This window comes from Trichosurus vulpecula, chromosome 5 (genome assembly GCF_011100635.1).
Source record: "Trichosurus vulpecula isolate mTriVul1 chromosome 5, mTriVul1.pri, whole genome shotgun sequence".
NCBI lineage: Eukaryota > Metazoa > Chordata > Mammalia > Diprotodontia > Phalangeridae > Trichosurus > Trichosurus vulpecula.
In genome coordinates, this window is record NC_050577.1 from 198,201,900 (window position 1) to 198,227,708 (window position 25,809).

The window sequence follows — 25,809 nt, forward strand, 5'->3', positions numbered from 1 at the left end:
TTTTTTTAATCTAGCATCATGACTTTGATGGAAAGACTAGCATCCTCAACATGGTAGAAATGAGATACATAGAATAACTATGAGACACTCCATAGGCTAAAGGGATCAAAAATACTCACTATATATTCGGGTATAAGGACATTTTATCACCTACTCGATTATATCTTCTTCAACAAGTTAGGAAAGTATTATCCATATTTCCAAAAAACAAAACAGCTTTCCCATTTACTTAAATATTTTGAAAGGACAGAAAGAGGCAACAGCTACATCTCTCTACCCTCTCTCCACTGATGAGGAGAAGGATACCCTCCCTCAATTACTCCTAGGTGTCAAAAGGAAATGTCATTTGACTCGGTATGAGTCAAGGGTATGATCCAACAGCCAAGAAAGCAAATGCAATTTTAGGGTACATGAAGAATTCTAATGTCCAGGATGAGAGGGGTGGTAGCACTGCCGTCTGTTGAACTGGTCAGACATATGGACCCAGTGAGTTCAGTTCTGAGCACCATATTTTGGAAAGGATATGGATACAGTGGAGAGTACCCCTGAAGACAGCAACCAAGATGGTGAAGTGAAGGGTCTTGAGTTCATACTGTGTGAGGTTCCAATGAAAGAACTTGGAAATGTTTAACCTGGAGAATAGAAGACTTAGGGGAAACACAATAGCCATCTTCAAGTATTTGAAAGACTATCATGGAGAAGCAGCATAGCATTTTTCTATTTGGTCGGGGGGGGGGGGTGGGCAGGGGAGAAAGGGTAAAGAGTCAGAACCTAGGAATAACTGTGGAAGTTCTATGGTATGCTAGAGCCAGATCACAGGGGCTCCTTGACTGAGAAATTATTGGCGTGAGCATTTACACCTTCGAAATCAGCAAATGCTACAAATTAGGGTGGATTTTGTTGATTGTCTAGAGTCTTAAGGAAGAGATGGACAAAATGTTAATAATGCAGATTCAACCTAAAAGTGTGTCCTGGTTTTGGAGAGTCTGTTAGAGATTTGACCAGCACATCCCTGGAAGTAACAAAGGGAAAATTTAGGCTGGAGGTAAGGAAACATTTCCTAATGATTACAAAGATCCAAAGGAGAATGGTCTACCCCGGAAAGTCAAGGGTGCCTCCTCAGGAGATGTCTTCAAACAAAAGCTGGATGATTCCTTGGGTCTGCTGCAGAGGCAGTTTTTGGTCCGGTGTATGTTGGGTTAAGTGGCTTCTGAGGTCCTCTCTAACTGATATGGGCTCTGTGCGTAATAGCAGCATAGGCTGCGATACAGCTTATTGCCTGACTGTAGGTCAGAGACAAGCAGAACAGCAGCAGCCGGGCAATCTAAGCTCTAAGCCCACTTGGCCTTCTCCTCAGAGGGACTGCTAATCATCCATGCAGTGGCAGCTGATAGGACAGGGGTGGCAGTGAGAAGACAAGCCAAGTGAAGAGGAAGGCCATAAAGGAAGTTGTTTGTTTTTTTTTTTTTAATGGGGGTGGGGGAAAGGAGGGAGGAACTAAGGGGGAAAGAACAAAGGCATCCGTACACTCCTGTATACAGAGACCGGTCAGGATGGGATTTATTTTTGTTCTGTGGGGGAGTAGAATGGGGAATTGCCTGCACACTCAATAGCTGTTTTGAAGTGAGCCAGGCTGGTATGTCTTTAATTTGTCATTTCATTATGAAAATGTTTCCCTTCCAAGAAGCCTTCAAGTCAGGAAGCTCTGTCTGCCCACACAGGAAATTCCTTTGCTTCAACTTCCCCAAAAAGGAAATTTCCCTCAGAAGTACACTCAGCTTATGCCTTCGAGCAGAATCATTTCAAGAACCTTTGGCAGGCGAGTCTTTAAAACACCCCCGGCGGTTCTCAAAGAAAGAAATCCAGGCTATCAACAACCCGATGAAAAAATGCTCCAATCACTAATAATTCCAGAAGTGCAAATTAAAGCAATTCTGAGGTTCTGCCTCACACCCATCAAGCTGGCTAACTTGACAAAAAAAGAAAATGACTAATGTTGGAGGGGCTGTGGGAAAACAGGCTTATTAATGCCCTGCTGTTGGAACTATGCACTGGTCTAGCCATTCTGGAAAGCAATTTGGAACTATATCCAAAAAATCACTAAACGGTACATACACCTTTGACCCAGTGATACCACTTCTAGGCCCATGCCCTAAAGAGGGCAAAGACACGTACAAGAATATTGATAGCAGTTCTTTTTGTCATTAGACAATAACTAGTAACTAAGGGGTTACCTATCGACTAAGGAATGACTGAACAAATTATGGTGTATGAATGTAATGGAATACTATTATGTCAGAAGAAATGATTAATGGGACAGTTTCGGAGAAACTTAGGAAGACTCACATGGACAGATGCAGACTGAAGTGGGCAGAACAGAAGAACTAGGAGAATAATTTATATGATGGCAATAATACTATATATATAAAGACAAACAACTTTGAAAGACTTCAGAACTCTGATCGACATAATGACCAACCATGATTCCAGCGATGACAGAAGCGACACAGTCAAGATGCATAATGAGACATATTTTTGTACATGGACAATGTGGGGATTTGTTTTGTAAACAAAGATATATTTGTTTATTCTTTTCTTTTTTCTTTTTAGGGGGGAGATGGGAGGAAGAGAGAAAATAAATGCTTTTGAACTGAAAATCTGAAAATCGAAAAAGGAAAAAAAGCACTACTTTTGGGGGAACTTGCCACTACGGTTGAAATGTTTGACTTCACAGCTGAACTTTGGAAACATCAGCTCCACCGGCATGGCTTCACCTCTTTTTCTCTCTCTTCCATGTCTCTGCTTCCCTGATCCCCAAAGCCTGTGATTCAGAGTAGCCTCCTCTGACTGAGATAATTAGTACCTAAAGACATCACTTCATATTTACGAAGAGAAATACACATCCTTATATGGAACCACTAGTGTAACATATACACAAGCTTGCTCTGTGTCATCTTGTACTGTGAAGTTACTACCATTATAGTCACCCTCCAAGTAACACCCTATTTCTTCCTCTTCATCGGCACTCCTCTACATATGCCCATACACTTGGGACTATGGTTAGGAAGTCTATAGCATTTCATATGAAGGAATATTGTATTACCTCTTTAGAAGGGTGGGGAAAGCATGGGGCGGTGGGGTGGTAACAATATAATCTTTCCCATCAAAGATTTTAAATTAGGGGTGGAGAGAGGGAAGGAAAAAAAATCACTCAGACTTATAAAAACTAATCCTTCAGACATCATGAATCACTGAGTGGGTGAGAGCCAAGAACAGCCAAAATGAAGTGAATAATACACTACATTTTATGAAAAACACTATAGAAAGAAGATATTAGCAGAAAAACTGCCAGACTTCCCATTAAGATTTTAATTTCCCATTTCAAATCTCTTCATTAAAAAAAAAAAAGGCCAAGATCAGGAAACAAAAGACAGACCTCAAGCACACAGAGTAGGGAGGAAAATAAAATGGGACAAGACAGAGACGCAGATGAGATACATGAGAAACTAAGACAATACTGAATTTTTGCTCTAAAGTTAGATTAAGATTTTAATTTCCTACTTCATGGGATCTAATCTCAATACATTACTCCTGTCCCAAACCTCTGAAGGAGATATTATTTACCTAGAAATAAATTATTTGAGGAACTGGAAAGAATCCTATAGCCCATAGAAGCGTGAATAGTCTAAAGTTGTTTTGCTGCTGTCGATGTAGTTGCAGTGGGTATTTTGTTTAGGGCTGTTATTTAATTTTATTCTTATGGGTTGTGCTGCTTTTCTAAAGATTATAAAGGCTTAACCCCTGCTAGATCTCCCAGGACCATTTTTATGTTCATGGTTGAGAGGTGATTAGGAAATTAGTTGTCTTACATTTGAGGAGCTAGGAAAGAAGAATGTTGTCCTGCTTCTGATAAAACTTTTTAATTCTTTGCTAGTGAGATACACTACTAGGAATTAAGATTCTCCTGCTTAGTTCCCAGTGAACTTTGGCTAATATTCCTAACTTCTTCTTAGGTTCATTTGAATGGCTTTATGCTTTATTTTTGTTGGTACTACATGCAGAAATTTTGTTATTCAGTCGTGTCTGACTCTCTGTGATCCCATTTTGGGGTTTTCTTGTGAAAGACATAGAATCGTTCGTCATTTCTTTCTCCAACTCATTTTACAGACGAGGAACTGAGGCAAACAGAGTTAAGAGATCTGCCCAGGATCACAGAGCTAATAAGTGTCTAAGGCTGGATTTGAACTCAAGATGATGAGTCTTCCTGATTCCAAGTCCAGTGCTCTATCTACTGTACCACCTAGTGGCATTAATTTAGTTTCCCTCAAATACAAAAGTATTCTTGTTGGAATTGCTAAAGGGCTTAAGACTTGATCTTCAAGTTTCTAATCTCCTCCTCCTCCATAAAACATCTCTTTCCAAGACAATATGGATGACATACACATTCTTTAAACATGAGTATGCTAACTTTGCTCAACTAAGACCCTTTTAGCAATTTATCATAGATATGCACGAGTTATGCACAAACCAGCAGATTAGAGCCATCCACATTTTGACCAAAGGCACAAGACCACACAAAGGTCTAGTCCTCTGCAAATCTGTGAAATAGGGAAAGCTCTATTCAGCTTAAAGCTAGAAAGGTAATATGTTACATTAGAAAACTCACATGACCTGGAGTTAGGCACCACCAGCTGTAGGACCTAGTCAAGTTGGTATGGGGGCAATTCACTTAGCATCTCTGAGCCTTGGTTTCCCCTTCTATAAAATGAAAAGCAGAGGCAGTATGTACTAAGGCTGAAAAAATGCTGAACCTGAAGGTGGAAGAGCCTTGGGTTGAAAAGCCACCTTTGACATTTGCTAGGTGTAAGACCATGGACAAGTTACTTAGCCTCTCTAGAATTTAAATTCCTCATCCGTAAAATAGGGATAGGAATACCTATGGTACCTACCTCAAAGGGCTACTGGGAGGTTCAAATCTTTGTGAATCACAAAGGACTATGCAAATGGCAGCTGCTACTAGCTGGAAGTGCTACATAAATTGGGTGGTTTTATTATTCAGTACCACCACTTTCTCCTTTTGGATCTTTTTCTCCTCCTCCCATGCCAGGCCTTCAGTACTATCATATATATGTATATATGTGCATATGTGTGTGTGTGTGTATATATATATATAGGTGTGAGTATATATGTATGTATATATGTGTGTGTATGTATATGTGCGTATGTATATATGTATGTATATATGTGTATATATGTATATATGATAGTATATATACATATATACATACACATATGTATATGTGTGTGTCTATACACACACACACACATACACCAGGCACCTCCATATCAAAAGATGAGGTAAAACAATTTACATTAAGATGAAAGAGATTTACCATGATAGTCTAAACCAAGGGTATTTTCAATAAAAAAAAAAGACTTTAAAAGGGCCAATGCTTAAAATTAATGAGAAACAAGTATCCAATGGGAGAAAAGGAGGCATTTTATTTTATAGGTGGGCAGATAGATTTTGGACATGGGAGACTTGTTGGCAGCTCTCAAATCACATACTGTAGGTGACCACTTCTCCCGACTTATGTGTAAGGCTGACCATCTCCACAGACTTACATCCACATTAAAGTGAAGGGATCCGAGTGTTTTCATTACCCAAGGTATTTGTCACTGACTAGCTACATGACCTGGAGTAAATCACTGCCTTTCCCATCTCATCAAAAAATGAGGGGGCTGGGCTAAATGAATGCTATAATCCTTTCCAGATCTAAATCTAATGATCCTAAGACCAGACTAGATGATGCTAATGAGGCCCACCCCTTCATCTTCCCTCCCAGTGGAAAAAGAGCTAGAGATAAGCTTTAGCATAAGCAGAGCTAAGCTTCCTGCTAATGCTAAAACACCTAGAGTTGTTTCTTTGCATTCCTGCTAGAACCTAGAACCTTGTCTCTTTTGGCGGCAGGAAATCATCTTGGAAGCTTTTAAAAACACAACTGTTTTTAACTGTTTAACTGTTTTAAAAACACAAATGCCAAATTCAATTCAAAACGGTTTTGTTTTTTTTTTACAAAGTCTCAGAAGGAGTAAGGATTTTAAAAATATTTTGTTGTTAACAATCATTACTTGGAGGATAACTGATCATAGTAAGAAAAAAAAAAGATTTTCTACACTAAAACCAAAAACATGTTTGGTAAAAACAAAACTTTCATGTTAATGGGTTTTCAGGTGCCTCTGTGCTTGTACCTGGTATATGATCTAGGAGAAATAGAAATTCAATTGAAAAGAAAAAAAAAAAGCTTGTGACATTTCCAGCCCAACCTTGTGTAGAAACACATAAACCTTGTGCAGAAAAAAATCAATAAGTGAATGACTTTCCTAAGGAATTCCAGTGGTTAAAAGATCAGAATAAGAACCTAGATATCTGGGTACTAAATCCTGACGTGACTGGGAAACTGATAATACAAGCCTGACACAGATCACAGAGGAACAAAACGTTTCTGTATTCACAGAGGGGATTTTGACAAAATGGCTCCAGTAACCCAGAATGAGAAGTGAGAAAAAACAAACAGTGGGAGTTAGGTACTGAGAAAACTAGCGTGTGGAAGAAATCAGAATGAAAGAGAAAGTGAAGGAAAGGAGGGGACCTTGTGTGTCAAGGGGAATTTCCAACCCTATCAAATTTACTTCGGGAGGGGAAAAGTGCCTAAATTACATTAATCTAAAAAAATGTCAAAATAACAGGCTTTGTGAACTTGAACGGTTTTAGGACTACTAATGCATATTTGTAGTAGTCTCCTAACAGGTCTTCCTGCCTCCCACACCTCCCCTCTTCAATCGATTCTACACAAGGCTACTAAACTGAGTCTTAAAGCACAGATTTGACCAGGTCACTCCCATACTCAAGAATCCCCAATGACTCCCTGTCACTCCCATACTCAAGAATCCCCAATGACTCCCTGTCACCTCAAGGATAAAATGTAAAATCCTTTGCTTGCCATTTTGAAGCCCTTCACAATCTAGCTCCACCCTAGTTTTCTGGCAAGTTAAACATTACTCCCCATCATACACTCTACACTTCCTGACATTCCATCCCCAGCTTTGGTTCAGCCTCCTCATCCTTGGAGCGCTCTCATTCCTCACCTCTCTCAAGAGCTCTTCCTGATTGTTCCAGCTGCCTGTGTCCTACCCCCACCACTGTGTATATTTATTTTGTATTTTTCATGTATTTATTTGTGTCTCAGAAATGAGGCTTGAACCCATGACTTCCTGATTCCAAGGCTCCTCTCCACTCTGTTTCTCAGAGAGCAGACATATAATCAGTGCTTGCAGATTTGATTGCCTGTTGATGCCTATCAGGGTGTGGAGTAAGTAGAGATGCAAGATACAGTCCCATTCCCTTATCTTTGATCTTTATGTTAATTTCCCAATGTTAGTGACTTAGAATAGAACTACTTATGAATAGAGAATAAAATCTCAAGTCAGCTTTGGTCACTAACAGCCTATCCTTCAGGCAACTCTCATTGTCTCAATTTAATTAAACAAATATTTATTGAGTGCCTTTTATGTGTAAGGCACAGTACTAGGCAAATGGAAACAAGACAGTCTTTGACTCTCAGGAACTTAAAACGTAGGGGAAGGCAGAAGTATACCAATAACTCTAGTACTGGTAGAATGTGATGCCTGCTGTATTATACTCCCCAGTGAAGCAGCATGTTTTCTTTTGCCTTGAAAATGAGTAACTACAATCACTGGTTCAGATCTTCTGCTGAGAAAGATTTCCCAGGAAAATAGAATTAGGTTTAATAAATGGAGGGGAAGGTATAGGATCAAAAATATTCTGGTTGGGAATATACTTTAAAGCAGTGGTTTCTAAACTTTTTTGATGGCATACCCCATCAAAAAAAAATTCCGAACATTTATCCCCAGCATATGTTTCTGATTTATAAATTTCATTAAATTATATTCAATAAATTTATAAATGTCATTCACTCTGTGGGGTTAGGGGGTGGGGGCAGGCAATTTTCCCAATGGCACCTGCTCATCATCTGGGGTTATTTACAGCTATATGGGACAGTAGATGATATTGGGTGGAGTCAGAAAAACCTGAATTTGAATCCCACCTCAGATACTTTTTAGCTATCTGACCTTTAACCTCTCTGCCTCAGTTTCTTCATGTGTAAAATGGGGATAATAACAGCATCTGCCTCACAAAAGTTGTTGTAAGGATCCAAGGAGATAAGGCATGTAAAGCACTCTGTATATCATCGTGCTTTAAGTGATTCAGGCCCAATTTTAGAACACAAAATAGTGACTGCACCAAGGGGCCTATGGCAGAGACTGAAGGGCTAGGTCGGGATTTTGCACGTGGAAAGCCGGGAAAGAGCTGGCGAATGTTGGGCTATAATGTCTGAAGGGTAGGTGTGGTTGTGTTAGAAACAAGGTCGCACGATTGGCTTTCTTGGGGAGAGCAGAATGTGATTCCAACTTCCCACTCTCCAAACGGTTGATCACAACGCTCCACCCTGGGGTCCTGCCACAACCCCCACCTTGTAGAAAAGACTGCTTTGTAGTGTAGTGTCAAAATCTTCACTTTAGAACTTAGACGTTTTTATTCTTGTGTTTCTTCCAGCTTTCTCTCATATTTAATTAATACTCTACTAACCATGCATGTTCTATGAAGCCAGCAGAAGGAGGAAGACATATATGCAGATCAGCTGTTTCTATAAAACTCAATCAGGAACTAGGAGGCAAAAAAAAAAAAAAACAAGGCAAATTATCCCCTAAAAAGATTAAAGAAGAGGTTTACCCAGAGGCAGACTTCTTTGACCTCCAACAGGATTTGTACAATATTGCACCATGAGGTCATGCTGACAGTTACAATGACCAAGGTAAAAGACCAGCTCAGGGTCTTGTGGTCATAAAAGCAGCTGTACATTTCACCTAATAGGATTAGATTATAAAGTCCTGGGACAAACACTAGGCCACTGAGGCTGATTCTTCAGCTCCCTGGCAAAGCCTAAAACCAATCTATTGGTTTGGCATTACAAATGGATTAAGCTAGTATAAATTACAGAAATCATATGCCAGCATCCCGCAGTAGCTGGGCATTGTATTATCATATTTCCTTACAAAAGCACTTTCCTCACATAAAAATCATAGCTAAAGTATTTAAAGTACAATCTCCCGAAGTGGCTGCAGCCGCCATCTGCACTGAAAGCCGATGTTAACAGTGGGTTCTAAGTGACTAAGGAGGTTTAGAAACTGGAGATCCTAAGATATTTTATATTCCTTTTCTATTTTTATCGAGTTCCTTAAGTTCCCCCTGAATTCTCTCTACCGAAGTGTAGACAAGTAAACTAAGGCACAGGAAAATTAGGCCTTGTTCCAGTATATTAAAAAGAAAAGGTGCTAGACACGGGTCAATATTCCAAATCTGACATTAACACACAGCCATGTGACCTCAGTCAAGGTACTTCACCTCTTGGCTCATTTCCTCATCTATACAACTAGGATAATAGACTTGGAGCACTTACCTCAGAGCAGTTCTGGAAAAAGGACTATGTCTAAGGGTTGGGACTAGAACTATAATTTCTTTGGTATAGAGAACTTCCAGGTGAGGAAACTCCCTCTGTCAGTGCAGGTCATTACCTTTTCTGTAACTGATAAGTCTCAGTGAGTTATCTTGAATGTTGAGGGTTTAAGTGACTTGCCCAGGGCAAGGCTTGAACCCAAGGAAGCCTAGCTTTAATGCCAGGTACCTATCCATTAAGCTCTCCTGCCTCTCTGTAAAACTTAAGAGTGCTATATAAAGATGAGCTATATCATCCCAGAGTGAATCAATGTTGGGCGTTACTGGAATTTTAAAGGTCTTGGTTCACTGACCCAATATACTTTCTCCATGAGAGCACCTCCAGGGGACAGATCTTATTTCTTGCCAACTGACGGCACTCATGATAGTGAATAACTTTTACTCCTTTGTCTGAGCTCTACATTTAACTCTGAGTTTATACATCCTCCTCTTGTGTCTAGAGAAAATGTGGTAGAAAAGACAGATAGCCAGCCAAAGTGGAATGAGGAAGACCTACCTCTGGTATGTGCAGGGCTGAGGAACCTGTAGCCTCGAGGCCACATATGGCCTTCTAGGTCCTTGGGTGGGGCCTTCTGAGTCCAAGTTTTAGAGAATAAATCCTTTCATTAAGGGGATTTGTTCTGTGAAGTTTGGATTCAGTCAAAGGGCCGTACTTGAGAACCTAAAGGGCTACACGTGGCCTGGAGACCACAGGTTCCCCACCCCCGCTGCTGTTTGGCTATGGGCCAATCCCATGACCTCCTGGTACCCTGGGACATTCTGATACTATAAAGTTAGACATGACTTGCTGCAATCTGTCGGAGAAGGAAGGTGATACACCTTCAGTTCCCATCCACCCATGAAATCATAGTTCTGGATTCTCAGCTGTATAATGTCTCTCCCTTTACCTCTCTCCCCTCTCTATCTCTTCCATAAGGAAAATTAATTTTCTTCTTCTCTCAGAATTTTCTACAGTCAAATTATGACATTAGATACAGCTAGTCCCACAGCGCCTCAGCAGAATGGTGACTATTGTCACTACCTGAAATGTCCTCCTTCAGACAGGACACCCCACCTTTCAGAGTCCTGCTCTAACTTCCTTTAAAACTCAGCTCAAGAGCCCTGACCCACATGATGCCTTTCCTAATCCTTCCTTCCACCATCCCCTGAAGCTAAGGAGGCAGCAAGGTAGCACCTTAGCTAGTGCACTGGACCTGGAGTCAGGAAGACTTGAGTTCTGATCAGGCTCCAGACACTTCCTAGCTAAGTGGTAAGGGCAAGTCAATCTATAGAAAGGAGACAACAAAACTTATCACTCAGGGTTGTTCTGAAGATAAAATGAGACAATGTTTGCAAAATGTTTCTATGAGTAGGAATTTTCCTTATGTACAGGATGTCCCAAAAGTCTTTGTGCAGCTTTACACAATTAAAATTACATAATTACTAAAACTTTTGGGATACCCTATAGTTTGGCTGGAATGTGACTGGTTGAATAGAACCTTGGAACACAGTTAAGCCACTCCCTGTAAAATGCAGCAGGATCTATCGGTCTGGGTGGCTACGCTATTTCAAAATCAATATTGCTGTGTTTGAAGCAGAAGTATCTGAACTCCCTGCTGCCTCTGCTAGTTCTCCCTAACTCAAATTGTTTTATTTGTTTCACCCACCCCCCTCACCCCTACTGCCTCCAAGCACTTCACCTACTTTATCCAAACAAATCTTTACCCGTCAGAGCAGGGCTTCTTAATCTGGAGTTTGTGAACTTGGTGTTTTGTTTTATTTTTCAAATTCAATTTTATTTTAATTTTCAGTTCAAAACTATCTCCCTCATCCTATCCTCTCCCCTCCTTATCCCCTACCTATTAAGTAAACAAGAAATATAAAGCCCATTACAAATATGAAGTCATGTAAAACAAATTTCCACATTAGCCATGTTCAAAAAAAGGTATTAAAATTGTACTCCAATATAAATGTGTTTGTTTCGCGTTTTTTTTTTCTTTTTTGGTAACCCTATGTATTTTATGCATTTAAAAACATACTTCTGAGGAGTACATAGGCTTCATCAGACTGCCAGAGGGGTTCATGATATACAAAAAGGTTAAGAATCCTTGATCCAGGAAAAGTATTAACCCTCAACTCCAACCCTAAAAATTATGGAGTTCAGAAACAGATTTCATAGGATGGCATAAGTGAAATGAGAATCATAGGTCAACTCCCTTATTTTACAGATGAAGAACCAGACCCACTGAAGTTAAATCATTTCCCTGAGGTCAGTCTGTCTGTTTATATATCTATCTGTCTGTCTGTCTGTCTGTCTCTCTCTCACACACACACACACACACACACACAGAGTTAGTAAACTATGTACTGTAAAGTGCCAGCTGGGATTCTAACCTCCATTGTCAAACTCCCAGTCTCTCTACACAGCAGCCTTCAGTGTCCTGGTACATTTCAGACTCATCCTTTCTTTCATCCCATCTGCACTCAATCCTCATAAGCATTATCCATTTCTGAGATTTGCATTTCTATTATTGGATCCACACATCCCCATCAGAGGGCTATTTGCATCCATGATGCACAGGAAACCTAAATAAAGGCTAATTTCAAAAAGGCTGGGTAGTAGTAGCCCGCCCACCTGAAGACAGAGAAAAGAAAGGGCAGGGCAGGATGACTCACTAGACTTAAGCTAGGGACCAAGGTCTCCTTAAATTTCCCGGATCCTCTCCCCTTCCAACTCTAGCGGCCTTTAGGAGACCAAAAGGAACCAAAGAGAGAAAAAGATTCCCCAGGGTACGTCCAAAGGAAGAAGTGAAAAAGAATAAATCAATACCAGGAAGCAGCAGTCCGATTCCAGGTAGCAAGGTGGGACTTGCTCCATGCCTTTGGGAGAGTATCATGGTAACTGCCTCCGCAACCCTCACCAGAATGACTTAAAGTACTCTCCAGTGACTAAGCCAATGGCTATGAGGAATTTATACACTGGGAAAATGGGATTCAATTCATTTCAGCACTTATTATCCACATGACACCAGCTAGGTGCTTTGAGTAGAAAGACAAAACTCACAGTTGGGCTAGTAAACCATCCTACCCCACCACCCTCTCTATCACTACCACCACCACCACCATTCCTACCACCACCACTCCCACCACCACCACCACCACCTATTATATAGTACTTTAAGGTTTGCCCAGTATTTTGTATCTCATTTGAGGCTCACAACAACCCAGTGAGGTACATGATATTATTATAATGAGGATAATGAGACAGGGAGGGGTTAGGCTACTTGCCCTGAGTCACAGAGCTAGGAAGTGTCCGATGCAGGTTCAAAACCAAGTCATTCTTACTGTTAATTCAGCACTTTATCTATCACAACCCTTAGTAACCATACGTTCTATTAAGAGTGATTCAACGTGTACACAAGTAAATACAAAGCATATACAAAGTAAGAGCCAAGTAATTTCAAGACAGTTCAAAAAATTTTTATTGAATTGAGATTTCTATACAAGGTCCCTGAGGTCTAAGATCCTGTTTTATAATTATCTCTCTATCTCCCACAACCAGCACAGTACCTTGGCAATCAATTAATCATTAAACACTTATTAAGCACCTACTATGTGCCGGGTGGGGCAGTTAGGTATTGAGCACTGGGCCTGTAGTCAGGAAGACAAGAGTTCAAATCTGACACATTACTACCTGTGTGATCCTGCGCAAGTCACTTAACCTGTCTGCTTTAATACAGTGGGGAAGGAAATGGCAAGTCACTCCAGTGTCTTTGCCAAGACAACCCCGTGGCCAATACAGTCCATGGGGTCATAAAGAGTCAGACACAACTGAACGACGACAAACATTCCAGGCGCTGTGCTAAGCACTAGGGATACAAAAAGAAGCAAAAGGCAGCTTACAATCTAACAAGGAGCTTACAATCTAACAAGCACACAAAAAAATGTTTGTTGATGCTTTGAAGAAAATTCAGCTCCATAAAACCTTAATGAACGCCTACTCTCTCCAATGCATTGTGGTGGAGAAAGACACACTTCTTGGCCCCAAAATAATGAAAGGCAACAGAAGGTAGGCCCTAGGCTACAATACATCTGCCTCAAATCTGCAACCTGCACTCAAAGACCATTTTTTTTTTCTGCTTGTGTCTACGAATTTTATGGAAAGATGGAAACAGGTGAATTCACATATTTTTTTTGACCTGATGAAGCTCCTGGTGAGGAACTTATTCCACCAATTCAGATCTGCTGATTAACTGCAACTTAAGAATCTGTCTGGGACACTGAGAGGTAGTGACCTGCCTAGCTAGCATCATATAACCAGAGTGTATAGCATGGCAGTGGGACTCAAACTCAGAGCTTCTTGCCTCCAAAGACAGCTCAGTTCTCTAGTGAATACACAGGTCTTCAATTCCATGCTCCAAATACACAAAAGAAAGGGTATAGTCTTTTAATGGTTGGGGAAACTCAAGAGAAATGGGCAGCAAGGTATGTATTAGGGGCTGCGGATGGGGGAAGATTTTGTGCAGAGAACAGTTATTTTACAGACTCAAAGTACAAGACCAAGGAATAGTTACCTTCAAAGGTTACATGTTGAGATGTTCACTGCATTTGCCGTAAGGTATCAATCCTCAAAGTGTGGTCAGCCTGGCCTCCCACCCAGTCTCCCCCCCACCCCCCAGCCCTAGACCCTTACAGAGGACTCAAGAGATCAAGACCACTTTTATAAACAATATTAAGACAATTTCTAATGTGGTAAATAATGGTAGATACAACCCACATAGACAAAAGCTCTTTGTGATGGAGGCGCATGGGATCCTCAATTATTTTTAAGAGTATAAAGGGGTCCTGAGATCAACAAGTTTGAGAAATGCTGCCATAGAATAACCCTCCTTAACTTCTCACACTGAGATCGGACAACCAATTCTACGTCTCCGGATTCCCATGAGTAAAAGAGGACTAGCTAGGGATGATTAATTGATAATGTAATTTAAGCAACTGCTCTGGTGTTTCAATGAAAATGAGAGAAATGGACCTGAAGATGAGTGCTCCTCTGCTTTCCTACCCATAGCCAAGGTTCACAGTCAGGCCCTGTCATTCCGCAAGCTGCCAAGCTATCATAAAGACCCTGGGGTTCCCCGTATGGATGCTGATGTAAAAGAAAAGGTCAATAAACTTCTTATATTGACACACACACACATATGTATATATACACACAGCTATTTAGAGCTGACATATATATATGACAGCTATAAATAGCTGCATTTATTGAAGCTGTTTCCTTATCTGGAAGTATAGAGCTGGGAATCAGTGACTGTCTGCATCGGGAATTCTTTCAGACACCAAACCCAGAAAGGAAATTTCCCTTCCAAAGTATACTGGATGTTTTGCTGATCTCTCTCTCTCTCTCTCTCTCTCTCTCTCTCTCTCTCTCTCCCTCCCTCCCCTTTCCCTCCTCCTCCTTTCCTCTTTCTGTCTCTGTCTCTGATTAAAGCAGATAACCGAGGCTTCTATATCACAATGCGTAGCTGACAAACTAGAAACTTTTCAAACATTTTTCATGTACAGTGATGAAAGTAGGTCTTCCAAAAATTGCCTTTTTGCCACTTTTCTTGCCTAGCTGCTATGCGGAATGTAGCCATCTCTTCCTTGGGCATTGAAAGAGGAAGAAATCTGCTTCTTCCACACCTATGCCTCTATGAACTCGTGGTACCACCAGATAAAATGGCGACAAGTAAGAAAGTAGGCCCTTTTCCCATCAGAGGCAATGAAAAGGAGTCTTGGGGAGGGATTGCTTAGTTGTAATCTTGGAAGGATGGGTGAGCCAAGTTTAAGAGAAGGGCTAGCAGAGTCAGGGCAAGGGCTGTGAGATCTCTTACAGCTCAGGTCAATGATCCTAAGTATTAGCTGAAAGAGGTTTAGAAGACAGCAGAGCTTAGAGGTACAGGACGTACAGAATGACTAATGGAGGCAGACTCTCACTAAGTATGAGGTGTGACTAAACAAGAGGACACTAGCAGCTTATGGAAGCCAATTTAATTGCATTATAGTTGCATATCCATATTTGCTAACGACAAGATTAAAGTCTTTTCTTAAAACAAAGTCATTCCCGTTTTCCTTGGAAAAGGTACTATTTTAGGGTGAGGGAAAATAACTTCTAAAATTCATGTAGAAGCCTGAAAAAGAGAAATGTATTACAATGCACTTACCTGTCTTCTTAGTTATTCTGGACCTTCCCTTGTGTTTAATCTCATCAGGTTGTAGGAGGGTATAAGACCATCCTGTAAAATGTCCTGAGCACCTGCACGGTCACATTCCCCCTGTATAGGCTTGCAGAATACTCATTCATTACACAAACTCATCGAGTGCTCTGGCCAAGTAGAAAGTATCCCACATTTCAAACCAGAAGCTAAGCTACCCAGCTCCGTCACTTTTAAAATTTTGTCTTTGTATCCCAAGTGTCTGAGCACAGTGCTTTGTGTACAGCTGGCCCCTAATGATTACTTATTGATCGGAAATGAAATGCTCTGAGATCTTGGGCAAGATGGCCGATCTCTCTTTTAAAGTTGCCTCATCTGTAAAACAGGGATGATTCTATTTTCACAATGTACCTTGCAGAACTGTTCAGAAGGCTCTTCCGTAAGCCTTAAAGCATCAAAGAAATGGGAGTCATTTTATTAGCACTTATGAGGCGCCGTCCTAGGCAAAGTGGGAGACAGAAAGAACAAAGGACAAAATAGGACCCCTGTACTACTCACCATGCTTAGTACGGGTAATAAGATAACGGCACTAATCACTCCAAACAAAATAAAATATCAAAGTGGAATAAGAGATGTACGAAGTGCTTTGGGAATAGAGGCAGGAAAGGCTGCCCTACCATGGAGTAAGAGGTCACATTCCACAGATGAGGCCCAAAACTGACAAGAACCCTCCACAAGAAGTCCACAACCCATTCTGTTGGGTTTTTCTGTCTTTGGAATGGAAAGGGTTTTGGAATAGGGGAAGGAAGAAAGTAAGGACAAAAATGCAATACAAGGTAGAATATGGAAGGCTCTACTCAGAGGAACAGACTTTATAACACTAAGAAATGATCTAAGAACCATCATTTTTGAGGCTTTTTTTCTGTCCCATCAAACCCAGGATATTTCAAATAATTTTGCTGCATATGTGAAAGGAATACCAAATTGTGCATAGTAGATTTACAGTTTCATGTATAACCATCTTTTTTTTTACTGTACTATGTTATAAAAATGCTTATCTTATTCCATAAATTAAAAATTAAAAAAAAAGATATATATGTTGGCCAAGCAGAACTAAAATTAGATTTTGTTTCAATGTTCCACTCTGGGTACAACTTTGCTAGCTGTTTAACTGTTGATAAACTCAATTTACTCTCCTGAGAATGCAAAACTACCAAGTGGGTGAGCAGAAAGGTAATGTTTCCAAAGGCAGGTTTTACATTAAATTATTTTAAACCCCCTATGCAAGTATAAGAAGGCTGGAAGACTCCTAAGGAGGGGAACTCCAGCCAACGGGACTATTTCTGGAGTTCTTACTCTAGAAAACCAATGTTGCTATTAGTGGCTGTTTATTAACCCATAATACCATAAACCATAAACCTATAAAATATGAATGACTCATAAGTTCTGATTTTTAAGCACCATTTCATAGGGTTTTTTTTTTTCAAAGGCTGCACTGGCTCTAGAGAAAATGTTAAGGAGAATGCCACACTGCCTACATATTTAAAATTAAGGCATGACTAAGTTGACCACATTTTAAACAAGTTGAAAAGAAACTTTAAAATTAATGAATATTTAGCTATTTCACTCCACAAACTGGAGAATGAGAATTGAAACATGTCTGTGTTGCCATGACATGGATGGCCATTCACCTAGCTTTGCACATCTTGCCTAATGCCCCACAAGGTCAAGTGGAAAAGACAAAATTGAGATCTGGGATCTAATCCGGCCTCTTCCACTAGTCAGCTGTACACGATGGAGTTTTGTTTGTTGTTATTCAGTTGTGTCCGACTCTTCATGACCCCATAGACCACACAATGCCAATCCTGTCAATGGGGTTTTCTTGACAAAATCTTTAAATTTTCCTGAGCCTTAGTATCTTTCCAGTTCTAAAATTCTCTGATTTTAAAAGAGGTACATCCCTTCTCATATATTTGGGTTCAAGATGTTGGATGAATGTTCCGCTTAAAGAATGGGATATCTATCTATATTTACTGGCCAATTACTAAAAAAAAAATTAACTCTTATTTTCAGGGGGAAAAAAAGTGCTTCATCCCTCCGTCTGCAGGCTTGATGATTGCGAGCTGGTTCTTTTAACTGTTGCTCTCCTCTTTTCTAGGCTTCTTGCCCTCATCTGCCATCTCCTGTTCCACATGATCACCATGAGTCTCTGCTTCTCTATTTGCCTGTCCCTACTGGCCTTTTGCCTCCTGTCACCAAGAAGCCAGGAAAAAGCGTGTTCCTATGACTTTCTTCTCATCAGCATGGACAACCTGCTTGCTTAAATTTCTTTGGTTAAGAGTATGGCATTGGGTCCACAGGACTAAAAGCTTCAAGAACGCTGATGAGACAGCACTTTAAAAAGCAGAAGTTTGTAAGCTTGTAAATGGCTGAATGTTCTAGCTAGTGAGCTGCTTACTTGACTTTCCCCCAGAGAAAAGACTATGCACTGATTTAAAAGAGGAAAAAACAAAAACGGGCTCTCAAGCAGGATTTATCTGGAGATCTGAGAAGGAAAAATGGCTTTCAAATGAGCTACTCTGGGGCATACCAGTCTGGTGAGTGTCTCTTTAAAACAAGAGGCTAAAAATGTTTTCAACCTCGCAGTACCATAAATGTCCTGGTGCTGTCTTTGCTTTCAGATTCTCCCCCGGACTTTCCATGAGCATTCTACTGGGAATTGTCTGGAATCCCAGATTAAAACAGCAATAACCTTATTCCCTTGTTATAATATTTATTCTCTTTTAGGATCAGCAGCCCAGCTGGGAGAGTTCTTTATGCATGAAGTAGAGCTTCAAGAATTACAGAGGCTGAAAACAGATTCTTTTTGAAAAGTAAGAATAGCACGCCCGTGCTCTCTAACACAGGACAGCAGGATAGGATGGCTTATTATTGCCTTCATTTAGAAAGTCCCAACCGAGATGCAGAGTCAGGACCTGGGCACCTGTATCCCAGAGCATTCATTCTAGATGTCAAGGGCAGTGGTGCCCCAGAAAGGATCATCTTAGGTCACCGCCCTCCACAGACCCAGAATATAAAGATGCCGCTGGCCTGACCTAAATACAGTCCTGTGGTAGACTAGGTGTGGTACCAAGAGCCCAGGACTAGGTCCTAGGTTTGGCTCTGTCACACATTCACTGGGTGATGCTAGAAAAATGACTTATCTTCTCTGAACCTGAACCAATCTGAAGCCACTTATTAAGTATTTACGCGCAAGGAGCTATGCTAATCATTAAGGATACAAGGACAAAAATAAAACCTTTCTGGCCCTCAGGTAGTGGATGTTTTAACAGGGAAATCAATATGTACATATGTAAGTAGAGGTATGATATAGATAAAATTAACATGAGGGAGTCTGGGGATGGAATGCACTAGCAGCTGCGAGGGAGTCTTTTCATTTGTAAAACAGGGCTAGACCAGATTAGGTCCCTTTCAATTCTAAAGATATGAGGCCCAGAAAGTTTAAATTACACAGAAAGAAACAATATAGTATCGTAGAAAGAAGGCTGTATTAAGGCTGGGAGACTGGTGTTCAAATCCTGATCCTTAGGTAAGTTATTTAATTTCTAAATCTCGGTCTCGTTACATATACAATGAGATAAGAAAGAGTTGTAAGTGACTGAAACAAGTGAACAACAAGTATTAACCCATATGCCTACTTCCCCATCACTATAAAAATCTTTATGAGAATAATCTATATTCATGTTGAAAGGATCCTTAAACAAAATATGATAGGGGAATCAACAGGTTTTTAAAAAAATATATTCTACCATAGACTGTACTTCTAAGTCATATGAGTGACCGAAAAATATGGAGAATGCCTGCTTGTCTATTGATTATGTAACTCCAGCTTTAACAGCTCCTCCCACAGATAGGACAGATACTGTTACCTTTTTTTTTTTTTAAGAGAGAAAACCTTAGAGACTGTTAACTATCTTGGCTGAAGAGACTAGAAAGACTTCTTTGTTGAGAGAATGAGTTGAGACATTTCCTGAAAGAAGTGAGTTTAACTCTTATCCGGTAGAGAAGGGATCTTGAAGAGAATTCTTGAGAGACTGTGACTGACATCCTGAGAGAATCAAGTGGTGAGTCTGTGATTCTTGAGTTGAAGAGAGGACAGTGGTTGCTGTTGATGGTTAGAGGTGACCATGATCCTTCTCTCTGTGATCCAGTGTTAAAATTAAGTAAATATATATATATTTGTCTTCTTCTGTTATACGGTCAATAAATTGTAAAGCCAGTGACAATGATGTTTATTTAAGCCCATGAGACTAGGGGATTTGGTATTGAATGAATACTTATTAGGAGAAGAGGTTTCTCTGATTTTATAAATTATGCTGCAGGTTAAGAGCTAATAGGTTAGAGATATCATGCATTTCTATTAAATTACAAGGATATATTAGGAGGTACTCCTTGAGTGCCTTAAATGCTGAGTAGAGAATAAGAAAATCAAGTGGCCAGCTTTGGAGGAAGAGGAGTCTGGTATGGTTCTGAACTAGTGTAATGCATTCTACAGAGTCTAGGGGTATCAGTCCTAAAATCCTGTGATATGATTGACAAAACTGCATGAGTTCACTTAAACGGTAAGCTCTGCATCCCCATCCTAGGTTTGTAAATAAAGTGGGGAAATGTCTCCTCCCATGAGCTTTTGCTCCTCTCTCCCAATATCAAACCCCTCAATCTCATAGGCTAAGTATCAATGCCATGGCTATACATTGTATTAAGAGTGTAACAAATGATATAAACACACTTTGATATTTTAATACATCACAGAAAGCACCTAACCAGAGTCACTTCCCCCTATCAGCTGCAACTGCTGACCTCTTTCAACTCTGCTAAGAGTCTCACCATTTAACCACTCCCAGAATACCTGTCCCATGCCCTCAAGAGTTCTCTTCCTGATATCTTCTCCACAGGAGGAGAGTTAAACTCAGTTCTCTCAAGAATTCTCTCTCTAGACTCCTTCTCTCTGATGGTTAACTTGGTCTCTCAGGTAAGAAGTTCCTTTTGTCCTTTCTCTCTTTCCTCAACCTGCCTCCAGTCATGACGATTAAGTCTCTAAGGAAGCAAACTACCTGTATCCCAGATTCTATTTCTTTTTTTTTTTATTTTGGAGGGGGAAAGGCAGGGCAATTGGGGTTAAGTGACTTGCCCAAGGTCACACAGCTAATAAGTGTGCCAAGTGTGTGAGGCCGCATTTGAACTCAGGTCCTTCTGACTCCAGGGCCGGTACTCTACTCACTGTGTCACCTAGCTGCCCCACCAGATTCTATTTCTTCTTAAAGAAAAAGTAACAGCATCTATATTTTATGTAGAAGGGGCTATTGAAACTGATTATAAAAAGCATTTAGTTTGTTAATGCAAAAGACAACATCTTAAAGGCTCTTCAGCATCCTATGCAGATGCCAAAATCATACATGATTCCTTGAAAGAAGTAACAGAGATAATTTTGTTGGGTGACATTCTGATGATTAATATCAAGCAAGGCATAAAACTAGGAGCTAGAGACATTCTTGATGTGGATTTTTACCATCATTATGGAAGGATATTCAACACAGAGCCCAAATGAAAGAGGAAAACCCTAAAGATGGTAAGGTCCCTCAAATGTGCCTATTTATACAGATGACATTGTATTGATGACATCAAGTCCCCCATCACAGCAGAGCTTCCTAAACAAGATCCATGCTCTCAGAGAACTCTGCCTAACTGTCCACACTTGAAACACCAAGGAGTTTATAAAGAATGCCTATCGTCCAGACTAAAATATGTAGCTGATGGACAACCTATGATACCTGGCCCTTCAGTAAATGTTCCTTGGGCAGATACTATGAATGGATACTGAACTAGGCCTAGGACTGCATAAAAAGAGAGAAGCTGACTGAATCATCTTTGAAAATATGGACTCGAGATTTAATAACCTCAGATTTTTCCTGAAGTAAAGATCAACTTTTGAAAAACAATATTCCTCAGGTGATGTTGTACTGTTACATGTCACAGAATACACAGTGTCCATTATTTTAAAATTAAAGGCCACCCAAAAGGCAACATAGAGGAATATGGTGGGTATGAATAGCCTGCAGCATCATGCCAACAAGGTTATCATTCAGGAAAATTAAAATCAAGCATATCATCAGAAATATGTAAGATCAGAAAAGAAAACAGTTCTGCCACAAAGAGAGATCAAGAGATAACTGAGGCAGGAATGATACAATGGAAAGAGAATGGGCTTTGGAGTAAAAGGACCTGGGTTCAAATCCTACTTTCTGATACTTCACCTCCCCTCAATTTCCTATGTGAAAAATGAGAAGGCTGGGCATCTAGGCCTTGAAGGTCCCCTAGGGCTCTGGTACCATGACCCTTCAATGAACAGACGGCATGCTCCACTGGTTTCCATGTAATGCCAAGGGATATGAAGGGAGAGCCTCTGACATATTTTTATGGACCCTTGGGGGAAAATTTAAAGATTCCCAATTGACTATGAGTTCCGGAAAGTAAGGAGTGCTTTCTGCCTAAGTATTCCCAACCCTTAGCACAGTGCCTGGCACAGAGTGGCCACTTAGTGAATTCATGTTTATGATGTGAAGAGTTAAGTGGGATGAGAAGATGACTGAAATTTCTACCCACTGGGAGAGAGAGAGTGAGAGAGAGAGAGAGAGAGTGTGTGTGTGTGCGCGCACGCATACATGCATGTATGTGCACACATACATATATACTCCAGTGGTGTGTGTGTTATATACATACACATATATCTTTACATACATATATACATACACACAGAGATTACATATAGTCTATCTAGAATCTTTAGGTGTGTATACGTGTGTATATGCATATACATACATATCAACATGTGTATATACACATGTGTACATGCATATGTTATAAATAAGTATGTATACATTGTGTGTCTATATTAATATATACGTGTGTTTGTGTGTGTGTGTATCAACAAGATCACAAGTATTACAAAGATCACAAAGTATGTGTAGAAAGAAGCAGAAACCAGTGAAAGGAAGTCAGAAATCCCAAGTCCCAGAGCCCTTTAAGTCCTGGACCCATGCTTCCAGAATTGGACTGGCCTTCTGAGGCAATTAGGGAGGCAGAAATGCTACTGGCATTCTATCCACAACAGTAATTAGGGAGGAAATCAAGTTGATTCATAGTTTCTACATACCCTTAATCGAATTTTATCACCTGGGCTGACTGGCAGCCCAGGAACAACAGATAAAGATAAAGTAACAGGTATGTTATTTGCTTTGGGGACTACTGGGTGACACAGATGAGTCAGCACAAATAATCTCCAATGTCACTGAGGGTGTCTATAAGATTTATAGCTGAGGCTACCAAAACAAAACAAAAAAGGAGGGCATGGAGTGATCCATTCGCTTGACTGGACTAAAAGGGCTGACCAAACTGAATAGTGAGAAAAAGCCAAGGAGACAGACTGAAGCAAAAGGAAAGGAAAGAAAAGGCGTAAGACAAGGAGGACCAGTTTTAAAACGGGAGAAGGAAGAATAAGAAGTGTAAAAAAGAATAAAGACAAAAGCAGGCTCAAGAAGAGAGAGGAAAAGGAAATAGTCTCAGAAATAAAGTTAAGGTGTAATCCAAAAAGATTCAAATTCTCAGGATCATTTACCCAGGAACGCTAGTTAATTCTAAAATGTTTTGTGCATTTTCAAATTCTGTTATTTTTTTTTCTTTTTGTCAGAGGCATAAAAAAAAAATCACTTGGGAAGAGGGATGCGTGCCTTCAATATACTCAAGTCATTTAGAAAGAGGTAGGAAAGGCTTTTCAGAACAACTAAACACTTAGGAAACAAACTCTGGGTTTCCCTTGCCCCGGCTTGAATTGCCCCCAGTTACACCTTCCTGTCCCTCCTGTGGCCCTCCAGCTCTACCCCCAGCCCCTTCCCTCCCCGGTGGGCTGGCAAACACTCACGCAGGTGTGCTGGCAGTCTGATAGAGTCCTCCTCCATCCTGATGGCTTGAGGCACTGGAACATGAAGAGGAGTTGAGGAAGCAGTATAATTTGGCACCGGGCTCTCTGGAGGGGTGTATGAAATTCTCTCCTGCTGTTAAAAATAAGAGCAAGAAAAGAGGGGAGGGGGGAAAAGAAGGACAATGTGAACCTTGGAATGGAGGTGTGAAAGCAATGGAGGGAAGAGGGAGAGTGGGAGGCATTTCATGGATGAGGTCAGCCCAGGATTCCCTATTACAATCTGCCGCTTCCTATTAAGCTTTCCCATGCTGGATTGGCCCAACTACGGATGACCCTCCTTTTGCTAATCTGGCCTGAATAACACTTGAATACGGCCTACAAAAATTATTTGGGTATGCCTATATATTCGTTTTCCTTTCAAAGAGATCTGATTTAAAGTAATGTGGCCTAAATTCCAACCAATAAGGCGGCTAATTTTCAGATTCCCTACAGTTTATGAGTTTGTAGGGTAACATGGGAAGCTTTTTTTCCTTTTGAAGTGGAAAGAGAGATACCCTTGTGGTTTCCTTGGGTAAAGTAAGAAAAGAATGAAGAGGAGGTTGTCAGTAATAAGGCTTAAGGAGTAGTTTCTCAAAATCTATTCCAATTTCCTATAAAATAAATACATTTACTAGTACTATAAAACCAACAATTTCCTAAGGTGGTGTTCTACACCCACAATCAACAAAATCATGCAATACAGCTTATGCTTACAGTAGCATATATATCTATATGTGTGTGGAATAATCTGGAAAATTCTCATTTTTCTGCCTAACTGCTTAAATTGCTAGAAAAATATTCCAATAACATTTAGCTCTCCTTTATGACAGGTAAATTTTTACAATATTAATAATGATCTCTTCCTAGTTATCCTCATATCTCCAAAATCAGTATTTTCTCTTCCTTAACACAGCCAATTTCCAGGATTAAGCCAGTAGTATTTAACTGGACATATTATTCATCTGACCTAACAAGGAAGGGGGAAAAAACTGCCTTAGCTCTACAGCTAAACTCCAACAACCAGTATTTGCCAAATGAAAAAGAATAAATGCCTTAAAAAAAATTCCCCCAGTGTTTAATGCCATGCCTTGAATATAAATAAACCTAGTGAGGGTAGGAAGGATTCTTTTTTTTTTTAAAAGTAAAAATAGTACAAAAAAGGTAAATAACTCACTATTGTGTCAATGAAATCTGTGCCTAGGATCTATGCACCAAGCACCTTTCCCCCACTTTAGGATGTTCCTAACATGATGTAGAGAATTTTGAACACATCTTTGATTTACTATCCAAGCTACCATGAGCAGAACCACAGTGCTTGACACCAAAAATTAGAAAGAAAAATCTGAAAGATATCATTATGAAAATAAAAGCAAGCAAACAAAAACCCGAGAATAACAGCAAAATATATTTTTGCAATTATATAAAACAGGAAATTTTATTTTTATTGATATTTTAACAGAAACAATCTATCTGATTTCAGGGGAAAAAAAAACATCCAAGCTAAATCAACACATATCATGTACGTACTGGAAAGAATCCCTCAGGCATGCCTGAAAATGTTGGAGAAGAGGGTAACACTGTCATTCTCAAAGTAATTCTAGATTTTAAACTTAAAGAAATAAGAAGGGCCCCTGAAGGAAACAGAGAATAATGGGAAGCTGGAGTTGAAGGGGCCCCGGAGATCATCTATCCACTCCAACTACCGTATTTTACCGCTGAGGAAACGGAAGTCCGCAGAGGGGAATAAGCCACTTGCTTAAGAACAGGCTGTTTTGGTTTTCTGATTGTGTGCCCGCGTGTTTCTTCTAGTCAGAGGCTGGCTAAGCCAAGGTTTTATACCAGAGGCAGAAACGTCCAACTGGAGAAGCTGCTGGAGCATTAAGAACCGGTTTGCTTTACAAACAACACCATATTGCTATATAGATCCCCTGAAGCCTAAGTACTGGATTTCTAAGATATACAAGACACCCAGGGAAAGGTCACCTAGAGGTGAAATAATCACCTTTCTGCATGCAGCC

General features: G+C 40.2%; 1 protein-coding gene across 1 annotated transcript in view; it reads right to left on the minus strand.

The window, feature by feature from the left end:
* The window catches only part of ETV6 (ETS variant transcription factor 6), a 342,518-nt gene that overhangs the window by 174,221 nt on the left and 142,488 nt on the right, over window positions 1-25,809 (minus strand). The window contains exon 2 of the mRNA XM_036759590.1: window positions 23,753-23,885. Coding sequence (XP_036615485.1) covers window positions 23,753-23,885 — 133 coding nt within the window. The remainder of the gene's footprint in view (window positions 1-23,752; window positions 23,886-25,809) is intronic.